The sequence below is a fragment of the Argentina anserina genome, chromosome 7 (genome assembly GCF_933775445.1).
Source record: "Argentina anserina chromosome 7, drPotAnse1.1, whole genome shotgun sequence".
NCBI lineage: Eukaryota > Viridiplantae > Streptophyta > Magnoliopsida > Rosales > Rosaceae > Argentina > Argentina anserina.
Window position 1 is genome coordinate 7,972,037 of NC_065878.1, and position 17,193 is coordinate 7,989,229.

The 17,193-nt window shown below is 41.7% G+C and overlaps 2 protein-coding genes across 2 annotated transcripts in view; both read left to right on the plus strand.

Moving 5' to 3' along the window:
- LOC126802949 (uncharacterized) overlaps positions 1-17,193 on the plus strand; it is a 358,993-nt gene that overhangs the window by 175,517 nt on the left and 166,283 nt on the right. The window lies entirely within an intron of this gene.
- On the plus strand, positions 5,784-6,631 carry LOC126803508 (uncharacterized). The gene is made up of 2 exons (XM_050531305.1): positions 5,784-6,529; positions 6,613-6,631. The coding sequence occupies exons 1-2, from the start codon at positions 5,784-5,786 to the stop codon at positions 6,629-6,631; spliced, it is 765 nt and encodes a 254-aa protein (XP_050387262.1).

The window sequence follows — 17,193 nt, forward strand, 5'->3', positions numbered from 1 at the left end:
ATATGATCTCATGTGCGACGGAATAAGCGAAAACGTCATCAATGCATGTAGTGGCTCGGTTTCGGACCGACTGCTCACTTGTGTAGTTCACTGAGATTTCGTTGTTCTCTGGCATCAAACAAGGTTCCATAGCGTCCCACGGTAACACTTGAGTTGATTCATGGACATAGCTGTAATCAGAGACAACTTCATACGATGGTGATTCATCGTTGATGACGCGTTGTGCCTTAGTCATTCGCTTCTTTCTAGGTTTTGAATCCCTAGAGTTTATCGGTCTCCCCCTTTTCCTTTGAGGAGCCGAGGCCGAAGCTGCTCCATGCCGGGCCATCTCGGCATCGTCGCCACAAGGGGCGCCGGCAACACCAAGGCGTACGGTGGTGCCGCCGCCGGCCTCCGTCCCAATGTCAGGGGCTGTGCCAACGTTGCTAGATCCAGGAACTTGTCTTCCATGCCCATATTTCGGGACATCCAACCGTGCCGATACGTTCGCAGCGGGTATGTTTGATCTCGTCACTTTAGCAATATCTACAAAGCCGTCGGGCATCGAATCCGCGACTTTCTGGAGGTCGATAATGCGTTGCACTTCTAACTCGCTTTGAGCAGTGCGGGGATCATAATGAGACATAGTGGGGACACACCACGTCAATTCCTGACGTTCATTTGGAATGATAACATTCCCATCTCCCCCTAACGACGGGAAGCATGTCTCATCAAAGTGACAATCTGCAAATCTTGCAGTCTAGAGATCTCCGGTGGTTGGTTCTAAGTAGCGGACAATCGTTGGGGAATTATAGCCAACATAGATACCTAATCGTCTCTGAGGACCCATCTTAGTACGCAGCGGAGGTGTAATAGGCACATAAACGGCGCAACCAAAGATGCGTAAGTGTGAAATATTGGGTTCGTAACCAGTTACCATCTGGTACGCACTAAACGCTTGGTTAGCCGCGGGTCGGAAACGAATAAGTGTCGCTACATGCAACACTGCATATCCCCATGCAGAGACCGGCAGGTTAGTACCCATAACCATTGCCCGAGCAACAAGCTAAATATGCTTGATGGTAGCCTCTGCTAGACCGTTCTGTGAATGAACATGAGGAACGGGATGTTCAACTTCGATCCCAATAGACATGCAGTAATCATCAAAAGTTTTGGAGGTGAATTCTCCAGCATTATCCAAACGAATGGATTTGATAGGATAATCGGGGTGGTGAGCCCGAAGTTTGATGATCTCAGCTAATAACTTGGCAAATGCAGCATTCCTTGTGGATAGCAAAGCGACGTGTGACCAACGCGTCGATGCATCAACCAATACCATAAAATATTGAAAAGGTCCGCATTCTGGTTGAATAGGTCCACAAATGTCACCTTGGATACGTTGTAAGAATGGAATGTTCTCGGTTGAAGCCTTAGCAAAAAAAGGACTTCCTTGAAATTTAGCAAGGGAACAAGCTTTGCCAAACGAGCGATGGGCATCAGAAATGGCCATGGAGGCATTTGAAAGCACGGGAGGCATCACAAGCTCCTGTGAAGGAGGGGATGCCGCCACCAACGGCATGAAAGCCGTGGAGCTGCCGAGTGAGGCATGCTCGGCCACACCATGCGGTGCATGGGTAGGCACGGCCTCACTGTGCGGAGCACGAGTGAGGTGATCCTCCAATCGCTTCCGGGACTTGAAAAATGGATGACCATGTGAATTCTTAAGAATTATAATCATCATATCACGTCCAGGGTGCCCGAGACGGGCATGCCAAAGCATATAAGAGTCCGAATCACAAAAGTTGCGTTCAACCGCATATGATTCAAAGATCCGAATGGAATTAAGATACAAACCATTCCCAAGACTCTTCATCTTCTCTAAGATGCGGCGATGGCCTGCTTTCTCAGAGGTAACACAAAGATATTCCTCTCCATTCTCAACATAAGTATCGAGGTGAAAACCATTGGCACGTATGTCCTTAAAACTTAGCAAGGTGCAGGGAGACCTCGGCGCATAAAGAGCGTCTACGACGTTAAGAGTCGTACCATTAGGCAACATGAAAGAAGCTGTGCCTCTTCCTTGAATGATGGATTTCGAGCCAATCATTGTAGTCATCGAAGAAGTCGAAAACACTAGATCCGTGAACAACTGCTTGTGCCGTAGGACAGTGTGGGTGGTTCCGCAATCAGCTAGACATTCGATTTCACCGCGGGACATCTACAAAATGACAATTAAGAGAGTCAGCGACACGGGAACAATTCTATACAATACGCCGTAGGATATTGTAAGAATGGGAATCGGAACAAAGGTCGATCCCATCGAATGTATCACATGGCAATAGTACTACATTCTTCAACTAAAGAGTTGGAAATCATGGTATTGAAGCAGTGAAATACCAAACAGTAAACTAGGGTGGTATAAACCATCCAAAAATGGTGGTATAAAACACACACAAAGAGTACCGGTGAGTGCATATAACGAACTTGGAGAAAACCGGAAAAACAAACCGGAAAACCATGTCAAAAGAACTCAAAACCGGGTGAATTTTGGACGAGGAAAACGTGGCAGCAGGGACTGCTGCAATATGCCGGACAAATGACGAGAAACGATGGAAAAAATCGTCGAAAAACTCGTTGGAAAACCGGCGGCACCGATTGCCGGAAAACCGGCCGGCGGCGGTCGGAACTGGCCGGTATGGAGGCCGGAACATCAGGTCCGACAGGGGACGCCGGCAGGAACCGGGTGGCGGTGCCGGAAACACCGGGAAATGGCCGGAAGACGGCGAATACGCCGGCAAAACGTGCCAGAAACGCTGGAATAGTAACCGGGTCCGGCCAAGGCAAAACGACGTCGTTTTCGACGTTCCGAGGTTCGTTTGCCGAATTTTAAGTTCCAAATTCACAATGTAGTGCTATTGGGGTGCCATGTGACCCAAAAGCGTCCAATTTAAAAACCACGTGAGTTGCACACGTTGATCATCATGCTAAGTGTCGGGTAAATAAAATTCTCAAAGAGATCGTCTTGTAAGCAAGAAATGAGAAATTTTATTGAATGCCAATCTTTAATACATCACACATGAACTTCTAATTCCAAAATCAAAAGACTATTACAAAGTCAATGAAAATAACAATGGCGGTCGGCCATAACAATACTTGAATCATAAAGCTAAAGAAGCTAAAACGACTAATGAAAGTCGGGAGTATCCATGGTAGCAACCGGAGGCCTAGCCTTAGAAGCAAGGGGCTCGGGCTTCATGGGGATATGTTGAGTCTCGATCTCATGGTCCTCATCCACATGATTCGATTCGGGTTGTAGAAACTTCTTGTAGGCGGAGTAAGCCTTGATCATCTCTTTACTAGCGCGACAATCACAATTAAAGTGCTTGAAGGAGCCACATTTGAAGCATGGAGACTTGCCATTACCGGAAGTGGAGGCATTAGGAGGCGCACGGTCTCCTTGGAGTTTGGGACGGGGACGGCCTCCCCCAGAGGGTGCGGCGCCGCCACCATCACGGGTCCAAGTATTGGACCGAGGCCGAGATCGGCCTTGTTGCCTCCCACCACGAGAGTTGTTATTTTGGTGCTGATATTGAGCGTTCCTTGATTGATTCTTTTGCTTAGGAGCTTTCCCATAGTTAGAGTGTGGCGTAGAAATTCTTTTAGTGCCAACATGTCTATTGTTGTTGTTGAGGAGAATCTCAGAATGTCTCTCTTTCTTAGCCAAGAGTGCCATTAAGTCGGCAAAAGACCGGATCTTCCCTTCCTCTACATGAGTGCGGTACGTATGAGCTTGAACCTCATAGTTGATTGGAAACGTGTCCAATGTCTTATTGAGAAGATCTAGGTCGGTCTTGATGACACCAACGGTGCCAAGATCGGATTGCAAGCATAGCATATCCTGATTGAAATCATCCACTCTCTTATAGTCCAATAGACGGATGTTATCCCATCTAACGGTCAATTCAGGAAGAAGCTTATCATGAACGTTGTTGTACCGCAAGCGTAGTTTGTCCCATAATTCTTTAGGATCTTTTACGTTCAAGTATTGCTTCTTGAGAGTTGCATGGATGTGACGTCTCATGAAGATGAGAGTCTGAGTCTTAGCCATGGGTGGGAAATCAGCAGGAGGGTCGGCAAACATGCCTTCAATCCCTCGGCTCTCGAAAGCGAGTTCCATGTCAGAAACCCAGCGGTGGTATTCCTTTCCTTCTAGATCAAGAAGGCCAAATTCCGGTCGAGATGGCGATGACATCTACAAAACGAATACGGAATCGATTAGATTCAAGTATAATAGGAATTAGAAGGGGTGACGTATATGGTCACAAGAAAAAATCGATGCAAGCGGCGATACTCATGATCGCACCCAAAACAGCGGTGCACTCAGGCAACCACACGAAAATCGATTAACTTCCCTTTCAAAACAATCGTGACTCCCCCAGGACCGTCACACAGAAAACATCGACCAAGAGGGGAAACCCATCCCTCTATAGTCTCATCGGCGTTATAAGAAAGGCCGGAATTAAGACAAGAAGAAGGCTAATAGCGCCCGATATAATATATCTATACGTTCAAAAGCGGGAACGTTTATGAAAAATTTACCTTTGAAGGTTTGTAGTATACGGGAGTAGCTTCTCTTGAGCGAAGTCCTTGCTTGTGAATTTCACGTCTCTTGCGTTAATATGCGGGAGGAGCAATTTTGAATGCTTTGATGCGGGGACTTGCGGGGCAAAAAGATGTTTTTGCGGAGCGAATGCGGAGGAGACCCTGCGGGGCTGCGGGACTGGCTGCAGGGGCTGGGCCGCGTGCAGGGGCTGCAGGGGCAACGTGCAGGGGCTGGCTGTAGGGGCTGCAGGGGCAGCGTGCAGGGGCTGGCTGCAGGGGCTGCGGGGGGGGGGGGGGTTGCAGGGGCAGCGATGCGGCGGCTGCAGGGGCGGCGAGCAGGAGGTGCGCCGGCAAGGAGATGCCGGAGCTTGGAATCGACGGCGGCCGGCGGAGGAGAAGAGAGAGAAAAAAAATTTAGGGCTATAAAAGTTCAGGGTTTTAGGGCAAAGTGCGTGATAACGTGATGCATGATGAAATAAATGTGTATTATTGAATGATATGGTGGCTTATATATAGGCATTTACAAAACCACAATCCCATAGGATTCGGAGTCCTAATCTATTACGGAGATGATAATCTATCTCCTAATAGGAAACCTATTAGGCTAAGACACACATAAGGGTAGAATAGTAATTCTCCCGGAACAGGTAGTTAATTTTTGCATGTGCGTAATATAATTTATATATAATATATTTTCATTCAATATCAATATCGATATTGCGATTTTTTTTTTGAATAAATACTGATGAATTTCATAGAACTTAAATATAAAAAAATTAAGCTCACATATTGGCATTGAATTCTGGATCCGGTTATACATAATGCAGAAGGCCGAACACTGATCCGATTTTTCCAAGTATAACTCCAGAGGGTTACATCGTTGTCGAATCGCGGGAGCACGTTCGAGAATGCTTTTAATCTAGAAGGAGCAGGTGGCCATGTTTTCGGATTATTGGACTGGGAAACGCTGGTGATACTTCCCCAAAGGGTGGCCTTCAAATCCTTAGAAGATGGCAGTTATCTGTGTTCCCGTTGGATCGAAAAACACCCATATCAGAGGTTTGAGTCCAACAAGGATGTTGCAGATCCACTGGTGGCTAAGGAGTTGTTTGTCACTGCTGATGGAAGCCTTCGTATAAAGGACGGACACTATTCCAAATTCTGGAGACGTAGCCCTAATTGGATATGGGCTGATGCTGAAGATGAAGACAAGTCCGACGACACGTTGTTTTGGCCTATCAGAGCTCTTCGCAACTTGGGTAACAACAATTTCTGCGGTGCACTCACCAGTCACCACCGAGTACAAAACCAACTGTCTCAACGCCGCTTACCGTAGCATCTCTAAAGAGTCGAAGCTGGTGGTGGAAGAGCTTGTTCTCTCAAGGACCATCTACAATATCAATTATCGACTCTCCGACTCCAGGATCTACCACGAGAAGGTCATAGAAATGGACACAGCTCTCGCAGTTAACGACAGTCCAAACAGAGACACCACTATCAGCCTCAACTTTGTGGTAAACGACTCTAGGACCCGTAGTTGGAATAACAGCGTTTCTTTAACTTCAGATGTAAAAACAACTCTGGAAGTCGGCACTGTTCCACGAATTCTAGACGGTAAGATCGAACTCTCAGCTGAGAGGTCGACTACCACAGCTAACCAGTGGGGACAAACTACCACAATTGAACATACCAGGGCGGCCAATTATGCAGTTGTCGTGCCCCCTGTATCTAAGATGAAGGTGAGTCTCATAGCTTCAAGGGCTACCTGCGATGTGCCTTTCTCCTACACTCAGCGTGACATTCTCACTGACGGCCGAACCGTTACAAAAACCATGGATGATGGTCTTTTCACTGGGATTAATGCCTTCAAATTTGACTACCAGAATCAGGCATGCTATGGTGGCCAGGCTCTCTCTGTCTCTAGTCCATGGTGGCTCCCGCATGCAGTGTACTTTTGGCAGTTTTGGGCGTGCGTGGTTCTGGTGTTCAGTGTGTTATTGCGTTTACTGCAATTCTTGTAATTTGATTCAGGTTTGCTCTTATCTATTAATTTACAATAAGAATGTGGCATCACTTGTAAACAACAGTGTAATATTAAAGACAAGATGGAAAATTTAGATTAAACTCATTAAAGAAGAAGGAAAAGGTTCACAATCAGATCTTTTTTATTTTTTTTTAAATTGTTTTATATATTGAAGTAAATAAAACTTATACACAACATTGTATTGCCTAAACGTGGCCAAAATGCACGTAAGCACATTACATAAAATACCAAACTTCATGTAGCGGAATTTCACAGGACGTTAATATAAAATAAACTACATGTACAACCTCTTCAGTGATAGCCTTTAAGATGCTACAAATTGATTACCTAAGTATGATCGCATTCCATATATGTGTACACAGTCGCTTTTCTCAGAAGTTGAAATTAGCAAGTGTGGGCTGCTAATTAACCTTAAGCGGGGATGCATGATCATCTAGAGTTTGCACACAACATGATCGATGAAGTCAGTAAGTGCTTTAGCTAGCTCTTAGATCATTTCCATATTCTTGTAGTTGTATACGTAAATGAACTTGTCATCAGCTACAGTTAGAATCCAGTGTTTGTGACCTAGACTTTAATTACTGGTCTGACTCTAAGCACATAATTTAACAGATGATGCAGTTTTGCATCAAGTAAGAAACCTTTCATTTTGAGAAATGTATCACGCTAATACTAAGCAGAAATACAGCAATCAAGATTAACAATTGATTCGAGTACGTTAAAATGCGTTTACATATACCGGGTTACTCACTAACTGAATCGGTGAGCATGATGAAGCATACATGAGAATTGCAATTTGGGTTGTTAGGCTTTATAAGTTTAGCAATGAAATGATGGAAGTGGATTCTATACACCATGGAGTGCAAGCACCATCGATTATTTTAATATTATAAATCAATATCAGCCACTAATATGTGAGCTCGGTTATCTATGTTACATTGATTTTAAACACTCAACTATTAACATAACAGTCAACCAATCAAGTATATATTTAATGGAAATAAAGATATAATAATTAAATAACTCAATCAAGTATAATTACGTGGTCCGAGAGCCAATTAAGGTTTTGTCTATTAACTTCTTATTTGATGTTCTTTAAACTCAATTGGTGATTTATAATTTATAATTTTTTGTACATAAATAAATAAATAAGTGCATGTTAATTGTTACATTCAATTTTAGAAGTTTCAATATAATGATTGTAATAACCCGATTTTTCGGAACGATGTTTGGTTTGATTTAAATTCTATAAAGTTGTGAACTTCATTTAAAATGAATTTGGTTGTTTGCGACATTATGAAATAAAAACGGAAACGTTCTCGGAACGTTTATTTAGAAAAACGTTACGTTTCCGCGACGTGAATATCGACTTTTATTCCGTCGCGCGTTTGCGAAAACTTCCTTCATGGAAGTTGTAGAGCTCGTGGATACAAGTTTGAGGACACATCATGCGTTCGAATTGGACGTCGGATGTCAAAGTTATTAACATCAGAAGTTAGTTTCCGATTTTGGAAACGAGTATAAAAGGGCATTTTTTAGATTAGAGTTTCCATAATTGGAAAACCCTATCTCTCTCCTCACTTCCACCTCCCTCTCTTCTCTCTCCCTGAAACCTCTCTCTCTCTTCTTCAGAAATTCCTCCGCCACGATCCGACGAGCTCCGGCCTTCGTGACTCACACCGCCGGCCTAGGAAGCGTCGCGCCACTCCCCACAGTCGACCCCGAGGTCGACGCACCCTCTCACGCCACGCCGGAGCTCCACCAACGACGCCAAGATTCTGCGAATTCTCCGACGGCCTCTCAAGCTCCCCGGCGACGATCCGACGGTCCAAAAGCTCATTTGAGGTGAGGGTTAGCCTAGGTTGGTTGTTGTGATGCTTTGATGTGATTTTTGTGGTTGTTTGATTCGAATTGGAGGAAATCGGAGGAGGAGGGATTTGGGGGAGATACCGCCGCCTTAGGCGGCGCGTGTGGGTGCTGGAGGGGGTAGGAGGCGGCGTGAGGCCGTGGGGAGGAAGAGGAGGAAGAAAGGAGGAGATTAGGGGCGGCGGTGGCGTGCTAGACGCCGGCTTTAGGCTCAGCGTGTGGGCTCCACACGCTGCCACAGTTAGTGGCGCGTGAGCGCCACGCGCGGTCTGCCGGAGGTGGCGCGTGTACCCCACGCGCCGCCACGTGCGGCGGCGCGTGAATGGTGTTTTCGAACAGTAAATTGTAAAAATTTATTTTTATGACGGTGAATGTAAAAAGGTTATTTACGTACTGTAAATGTAAATTTATTTTACATACGGTAAATGTAAATGTAACTTACTTTAAGTAAATGTAAAAAGTAATTTCGGAAGGGTAAATCAGTAATTAATCTTTACTGTGACAGTATTTACATTTGAATAGTATTCATATGTACATAAATACGTAAATAATATGTATTTGAATAGAAATATGTGAATAGTAAATACGTGAATAGTAATTTCGTAAAACCAGAAATTGCTAAACAGTAACTTATTATTACTGTTTCGTCATTTAAGGTTTACGTAACGATTCTAAATTTGTTTCTTAACTTTTCAAGGTAATTGATAATTCAATAAAAGGGATTACATTCGGAATTGTGGAGAATACGCTCGAGATTATAAAGTGAGTATAATCTCACATATTTACGAATCTACCCTTGCAGAGATTCAAGATTATGCAGAATTTTAAAGAATGAAATATAACATGTATATGATATAGTGGAGTATATATATATATATATATATATATATATTTGTATAAATGGTAAATAGGTACATATATATATATAGTTTGCTATATTATATACTGTTATGATTTCGTTGTGAATATGTCATTTTGATGACGAGATTATATATCGAGCATGTGATTTGATTGTACAATATGACATGATGATTATTATATGTGGTTTTAACATGGAGATTGTTAAAACCTTTTTGTCTTCGGACGTGATTTGTCTTCGGACGTAATTTTGTCTACGGACGTGTGATGTCCTCGGACGTGTTTTGTCTTCGGGCGCGTTTTGTCTTCGAACGAGTTTTGTCTTCGAACGAGTTTTTGTCTTCGGACGTGATTGATGTCTTCGGACGAGTTTTTTCTTCAGACGTGTTTATGTCTTCGGACCAGTCTTCGGACGTGTTTGGCATGTTGGAACCTAGCCTTTGGCCGGATGAAAGTTACGATACAGTTATAGCTCTAGCATGTCTGTCGGGGTACTGCATATGAGGTAACAGATGGGTTATCGGCTTATGTGTACCCATATATTTTGATATTGGATGACAGATGGTTGTCCAATATCGGCGGTGTACTACATGAGGGGTAACAGATGTGTAACAGCGCTCATGAGTACCCGTATTATAAATGCATTTGGGTAAACAGAGGGGTTGCCCAATTCTCATGAGTTTATATATTTTCACATTATTAGACAACCAGATGGGCCGTCTAATTTATCATGACTGCATTTATATTTGTTGATGTGTGGATTTTCATATATATTGATATGCGAGTGGTATTTGTTATTTTACTCATACGAGTTGTAAAGCTTACCGGGTTTGTGTTTACAATCTCGATGCACCTATTCGATGGTGTAGGGGATAATTTCGCAGGTGTTGATTAGTGGGAATCGAAGGACAACTCTGAAGATTCGGAGTTATTCATTTTTCATCTTGTGGTGAGGATTTTTGTGGATTTGTGTGAGAATTTGTGAGGATTATTACATTTCTATTTTATGTAATGTTGAATTATAAATTTGGTTTGTAATAATTGGTCGTCTGAGTTGTATTGTGAACTCAGTAATGATCCACTGCGACATTAAAACGATTTCGATTTATTGAGATTTGTTTTAGCATTTTTCATGACTTTGAAATTTGAGTTTTTATGCTAGAAATTTCGGGGTCGTGACAATGATATAAAAAAAACTCAAATGTAATCTAACTCCCAACCTCTCACTTACGAAAGAGAGATTATGTCACTACATAAAATAATTGACATTGTGGCTAATTAGATTATTATTTAGTTGGCTGACCCAAGAAAAGTAATTGTAATTATGATAAAAATTACTAAATTTTCTTACAACATGTATGTGTTTTGATGTAGTTTTTTTTTTTGAAAAATCTAACAAGAAAGTTTTATGTAGAGTACAAACTGTCTATATATTAGACCGATTGAGTCTTTACATTAATTATATTCTCAACTATTTAATCACCAGTTAGTTGGTTTTCTTATTACTTATTATTATAAAACACAATATGTTATCAGTAGAATGTTGTGAAGTCGACTCATGCAAAATTCGTTGTAGCATTTAAATTATTTATTTGGTAAGGAGAAAAATAGAATAGATGTTGTACTTAGGTAGGGTGACCGAATGAAATTCTAAAAAAGAACAAAATTAGTTAATAACACAGCCCAAAAAGTTAATCTAAAAACCTAGAATATTAAATTCATGTTGCATTGGTGGATGTAAAAAGTTAAAAAAGCCTAACAACTGACTTTTAATCTTCTTTTTGCATTGAAGTTTGAGTAACGTTCGTTTAATAAACCAACGGCAACATCCCTCATATCTGTTGTGCCACACTCTCTGATGCGCATAATAGACTCTTTGAAATGATGATGAAGTACGTATTTATAGGTGAGACTAATCGCTTTCGGAAAATGCGAGTGCATGCATGAGGAAAACAATGTAGCTTGGTCCGCCAAATACTCAGTTCACTTCTTTTAATCATGATGAAAACAATATATTATTAGTACGTAGGGCTTCAGGTATCCCCAATTGATTAATTTTTTTTTTGATTGACCCCAATTGATTAATTAGTGCTCCTCTAAAATTATGTGATACTAACATTTACACCATAAGCTCGATCTGTAAGACAATTTCAACGATATATATCAATTAATTAAGCTAATTAACTAGCTAGCCTTCCCACAAAGAACAAAAATATCTCAAAAGTCAAAAGAAAACTTGATTTTCTAAGTCCTAGCAGTAAGACAGCGGAAGTCTTGCAAGCTATAGCTTAACATCTTTACTGAACTCATGCATATATAAAGGTTAAATGATGATTGCAATTTATGAAATTACATTGATAATCTCTTTCATAATATACCCCGGTCATAATATAGACTTGGAAGCTTATCGATAAAGGAAAATCTCCATAGGCGCGGTCATGCATGAATGTTGAAGAGACATGAAAAACTACAATTCGTTGTCTACTTTTGGCCGGGGTAACACTTCATACTCTTCAACCTTTGGACGCTTTTGCATCTCATTTTCTGGAAGAAGGTAAAGGATTCAATTACGTAAGTACGTACGTAAATGATATTGAGTCCAGCTGTTCAGGTCTACAATATTCGCTAACAACTGAAGATTTACTGTGATGAAGGTTTACTGTGATAAATATACATGCCTTTGCAATATGTGTTCTTACGTAATTGAAAGAGATTATCAATGTAATTTAAACCCATAGTTCCATTAAACTGAAGCATATTACAGGTCTACAATATTACAGGTTTACAATAAACAAAGGTAATGGCTGAAGAAAGTTTTATTTCTTACTTGATATGATGTACATCAACATTCTTATACAGGTTGATTACAATCAGGATCCACAATATGTGGTCTACAATAGGTATACTATCATGTATAATAACTAATATCTATAACCAGCTGATCACCCATAATCTACTCATTTAATACTCCCCCTCAAGTTGGAGTATATGTTGATTACACCCAACTTGTCAAGTAAACTTCAAACTGCATTGAGCTTAAAGGCTTTGTAAACACATCTGCTGGTTGATCCTTGCTTCTGATATGCGCTGCTTCAATAATTCCTCTCTGCATCTTTTCTCGCACAACATGACAGTCTATTTCTATATGTTTTGTGCGCTCATGGAATACCGGATTCGAAGCGATGTGTATAGCAGCCTTATTATCACAAAACAACTTCACAGGTCGACCTAAACTTATTCCCAAATCATTTAGAATGTACCTTAACCAAGTGACCTCACTAGTTGTTGAGGCCATGGCGCGGTATTCAGCCTCCGCACTTGAGCATGCTACTGTGGTCTGCTTCTTTGTCTTCCAAGAAACTGGTGCATTCCCAAATGTAACTAAGTACCCTGTCACTGACCTCCTTGTGTCCTTGCACCGTGCCCAGTCTGCATCACAGTAAGCCTTCAACTCCAATGAACCAGAAAAAGGCAAGAGTATCCCTTGTCCTGGCGCTTGTTTAATATAACATAAAACCTTGTAAGCAGCATCAAGATGTGGTTGCCTCGGCTTATCCATAAATTGACTCAAAACATGAACAATATACACCAAATCTGGTCTTGTGATGGTAAGATATATCAAGCGTCCCACTAACCTTCAACAAATCTCCTCCTGCTTGCGTGAGAGATAGCCCTTGATCAACTGGGAATCATGATGGTTTAGCGCCAAGGAAACCCTTATCTTCTAGGATTTCCAAAGCATACTTTCTTTGATTCAAAACAAGTCCTTGCTTTGACCTTGCTACTTCAATTCCAAGAAAGTATTTGAGCTGCCACATGTCCTTCAACTTAAATCGATTTGAAAGAAATTGCTTAGCATCTTCTATCTCCTTCAAATTGTTCCCTGCTACAATCACGTCATCAACATAAATCAACAACACAGTAATACCACCAGGTCTGTTTCGCACAAATAAGGAATAATCTGCCCATGATGGGTGGAAGCCTCCTGCTTTGAGTGATGATGAAAGCTTAATTAACCATTGGTGGGAAGCCTGCTTGAGTCCATAAAGTGACTTGTGCAATTTACAAACTCTAGTCTCCCCCTTTCGTCCGAAACCAGGAGGAAGTTGCATGTACACTTCTTCATACAAATCGCCATTTAAAAATGCATTGTTGACATCAAGTTGGTGCAAGTACCAACCTTTCAGAGCAGCCAAGCTGAGAAGGATACGCACTGTAGTGAGCTTGGCTACCGGAGCAAAGGTCTCTCTATAATCCACACCCTCAATTTGACTGTAACCTTTAGCAACTAAACGAGCTTTGTATCGTTCTACTGTCCCATCCGGATTAAGCTTGATCTTATATACCCATTTGCAGCCAATTGGACTTTTGTGTGGCGGCAAGGGAACCAGGCTCCATGTCCCATTAGCTTGGAGAGCTTGAATTTCTTGTCTCATTGCCTCACGCCATTCAGCCTGCTTCATGGCTTGGTAAAAACTTGAAGGCTCTCGTTGGGTCGAGATGTTAATGGTGAAAGCTCTATGCTTAGCAGATAACTTGTCATATGATAACACATTGGTGAGACAATGAAGAGTACCTTTAGTCACTGAATTCGTGGAGGACGATGGAGCATGTCTTGAAGGGAGGGCCACCTCAACATGGAAGTCCTGTAAAAACGTTGGTGTCTTGGTTGCTTGGGTAGATCGCCGGGGGTGGGAAGAATTGGAAGGCTCAAGTGTTTGTGGATTTGGGAGATCGGATTGATCCAAATTTGATGATGTTGGAGTGATTTGTGGAGGGACATCAGATTCATCTGAGGAAGGTGAGAACCCAGTGTCCGTCGAATCTGTTTGGGCGGAATGTTCAGAGCGAGATCTCGTGGATAGGGGATCGGCTTGATTGGCAGCGGAATTTGTGTGTGTGGGAGTAGATAAGTCACTATCAAAGGCTGAAGGTGGGGGATTTGTATTTGTGGGATTTGGTTTTGGAAGTGAATCTGAATGGGAGATGAATTGATAAGGAAATTCATTCCCATAGAAGGTAACATCTCTAGAATCAAGAGTTCTCTCCTCCTCAACATCATAAACCCGATAACCTTTCTTTCCATGTGGATAACCCAGAAAAAACGCATTTAATGGCACGAGGGTCAAATTTGGTTGGTTTGGAAGGATGTGTGGAAACAAAACAAAGGCACCCAAAAACCCGCAAATGGTCATAACTTGGGGTCTTATTGAATAGTTTCTCAAAAGGTGTCTTACCCTCTAAAACCTTTGTAGGTGTCCGATTAATGAGATAGGTGGCAGTGAGTACGGCATCCCCCCAAAATTTCTTAGGTAGGTTAGCTTGGAATAGAAGAGAACGGGCAACATTGAGTAAGTGCCGATGTTTGCGTTCAACTACACCATTTTGTTGTGGTGTGTTGACGCAACTCGTTTGATGCACAATGCCCTTTGATGCATAAAAACTGACAAGCCGGAATTCCGGACCATTATCACTATGAACAATTTTGACCCGCTTGTTAAACTGATTTTCAACTAGATGGATGAAATCAACTAAAAGTTTCCGAGTATCTGACTTATGAATCATCAAATACACCCAAATGCTCCTAGTGTAATCATCTACAATGGTGAGAAAATATTGTGCACCCGTGATTGAAGGTTCATGATAACCACCCCAAATGTCAACATGGATTAAATCAAACGCGGACTCACTTGAGATAGAACTTATTGGAAATGGCAATCTAGTTTGTTTGGCCAAAGGGCACACATAACATTTGTTATTGTCACAAGGTTTATTGGAAGTAAAAGGAAACATTGGATAGACTTGGTTGGAGGGATGACCGAGACGTTGATGCCAAGTCTCGGCAGAGATGCGGCTGTGAACGTTATGACATGTTCCTTCCTTGTTCGGATTGAGGTAGTAAAGCCCCTCCCGTTCATTTTCCGTCCCAATCGTCCTCCCCGATCGTAGGTCTTGTATCATACAAAATCGTTTAAGTAATATGGTGATGTAAAACGAATCATGCGCCAATTTTCTGATGGAGATTAAATTCAAACAAAAATGTGGCACACATAGGACATTATGGAGAATAAATTGGGAAGAGAAGACCATCTTTCCAATATGTGTGACCTGTGTAGTGGTGCCATCAGGTAACTTGACATATCGATTGGTAACCGGTGTCAAAGAACTGAGATTGGAATGACTGTATGTAATATGGTCACTAGCACCACTATCCAATATCCAAACATTCTCTTTGCCTTGATGTAAACCAACAGTAAAAGCTTTACCTGAAAGTTCTTCAAGGTGTGGTTTGTTACCCACAACATTATTCTTCTTCTGTTCATACATCATGCCCAGATACTCATGGCATTCATCTTTAGTAAAAGGAAAGTTGACTGCATTCACATTGTGCATTTTGGAATTGCCTTGCTGACCACCTTCCAACATAGCTTTCCTTCTCCGGTAGTATTCAAAGGTATGAAATTTGCCATTGCAAAAGGTACACTTGAGATGTGCACGAAAGTTCTTGGTGACATGATTAGTCTTGTTGCACTTCTCACATCTGGTTTCTCCAAGATCTTGATTTTGATTCGATTTTCTAACTGCAAAAGCGGCTACTTCGGGCTACACTGGAGCCTTCTTTCTTGCTGCTTCTGCTTGCTTCTCATGGCGTAGTGCCATCGAATAAGCCTTGTTTGCTGTTGGCATGGAATCCATGGCTACTGCGTTACTCCTCACATAAGCAAATTCTTCATTGAGACCCATTAAGAACTTCATTGTCTTTTGATTCTCCATGTAAGCTTTGGTATGTTCTGCTGCCGCACAATTGCAAGGAGGTGCCGTGCATAACGCTTCTTTTTCATCCCATAGGCTATTCAACTCGGTGTAAAACTTAGTCACCGAGTTGCTACCCTGCTCCAAGTCATGAATTGCATTCTCAATATGAAATAGTTGCACTGTGTTCACCTGAGAAAATCTCTCCTCTAGTTCGAGCCACAAGGTTCTGGCATCCTTGCAATGAGCAACACTTTTCCTAATCTCTTTGGACATGGATCCCCGCAGCCAAGTTTTGAGCAAGGTATCACAACGATCCTATTGGTTTTGCTCTTCAGCCCCTTCCGCTGGCCTCTTGATGGATCCGTCAATGAACCCATGTTTGTTCTTGATTGTTAAGGCACTGGACATGGACTGAGACCAGTCTACATAATCATCTTCCACCAGTGGTTGTGGCACAAGAATAGCACCTGGCTGATCCGAGTGGTGGAGAAAAAGAGGATGGTTTGAATTCTCCCATGGCTTAGAAAAATTCACAGAGCTAGCAGATAGTTTCTCATCCTTCTTCTGTTCATCGCCTATAGCCATGAGGGTATTGGTATTGATAAAGATGTTTTGGGATTGTGTTTAGGTATAGATCAAAAGCTCTGGTACCATAAACAAAGATAATGGCTGAAGAAAGTTTTATTTCTTACTTGATATGATGTACAACAACATTCTTATACAGGTTGATTACAATCAAGATCCACAATATGTGGTCTACAATAAGTATACTATCATGTATAATAACTAATATATATAACCAGCTGATCACCCATAATCTACTCATTTAATATACAATATTACAGGTTTCAAATTTAAACTGAAGCATCTAAGAAAATGGATCCCCCATATCTTTCTCTGCAATATCATGTCGATCACGAGCCCATAGTTCCATTACTCCCATACCATTACATCAATGATGCAATACTTGAAATAGCTAGCTAGGTAGAACGGCCATCTGTATAATTTTAAGATCGATCTCCATATCAATTGCATTTTAGATTTTCAGTAAGCATATATCTAGTGCCCAGCTGGGAAGCTATATACCG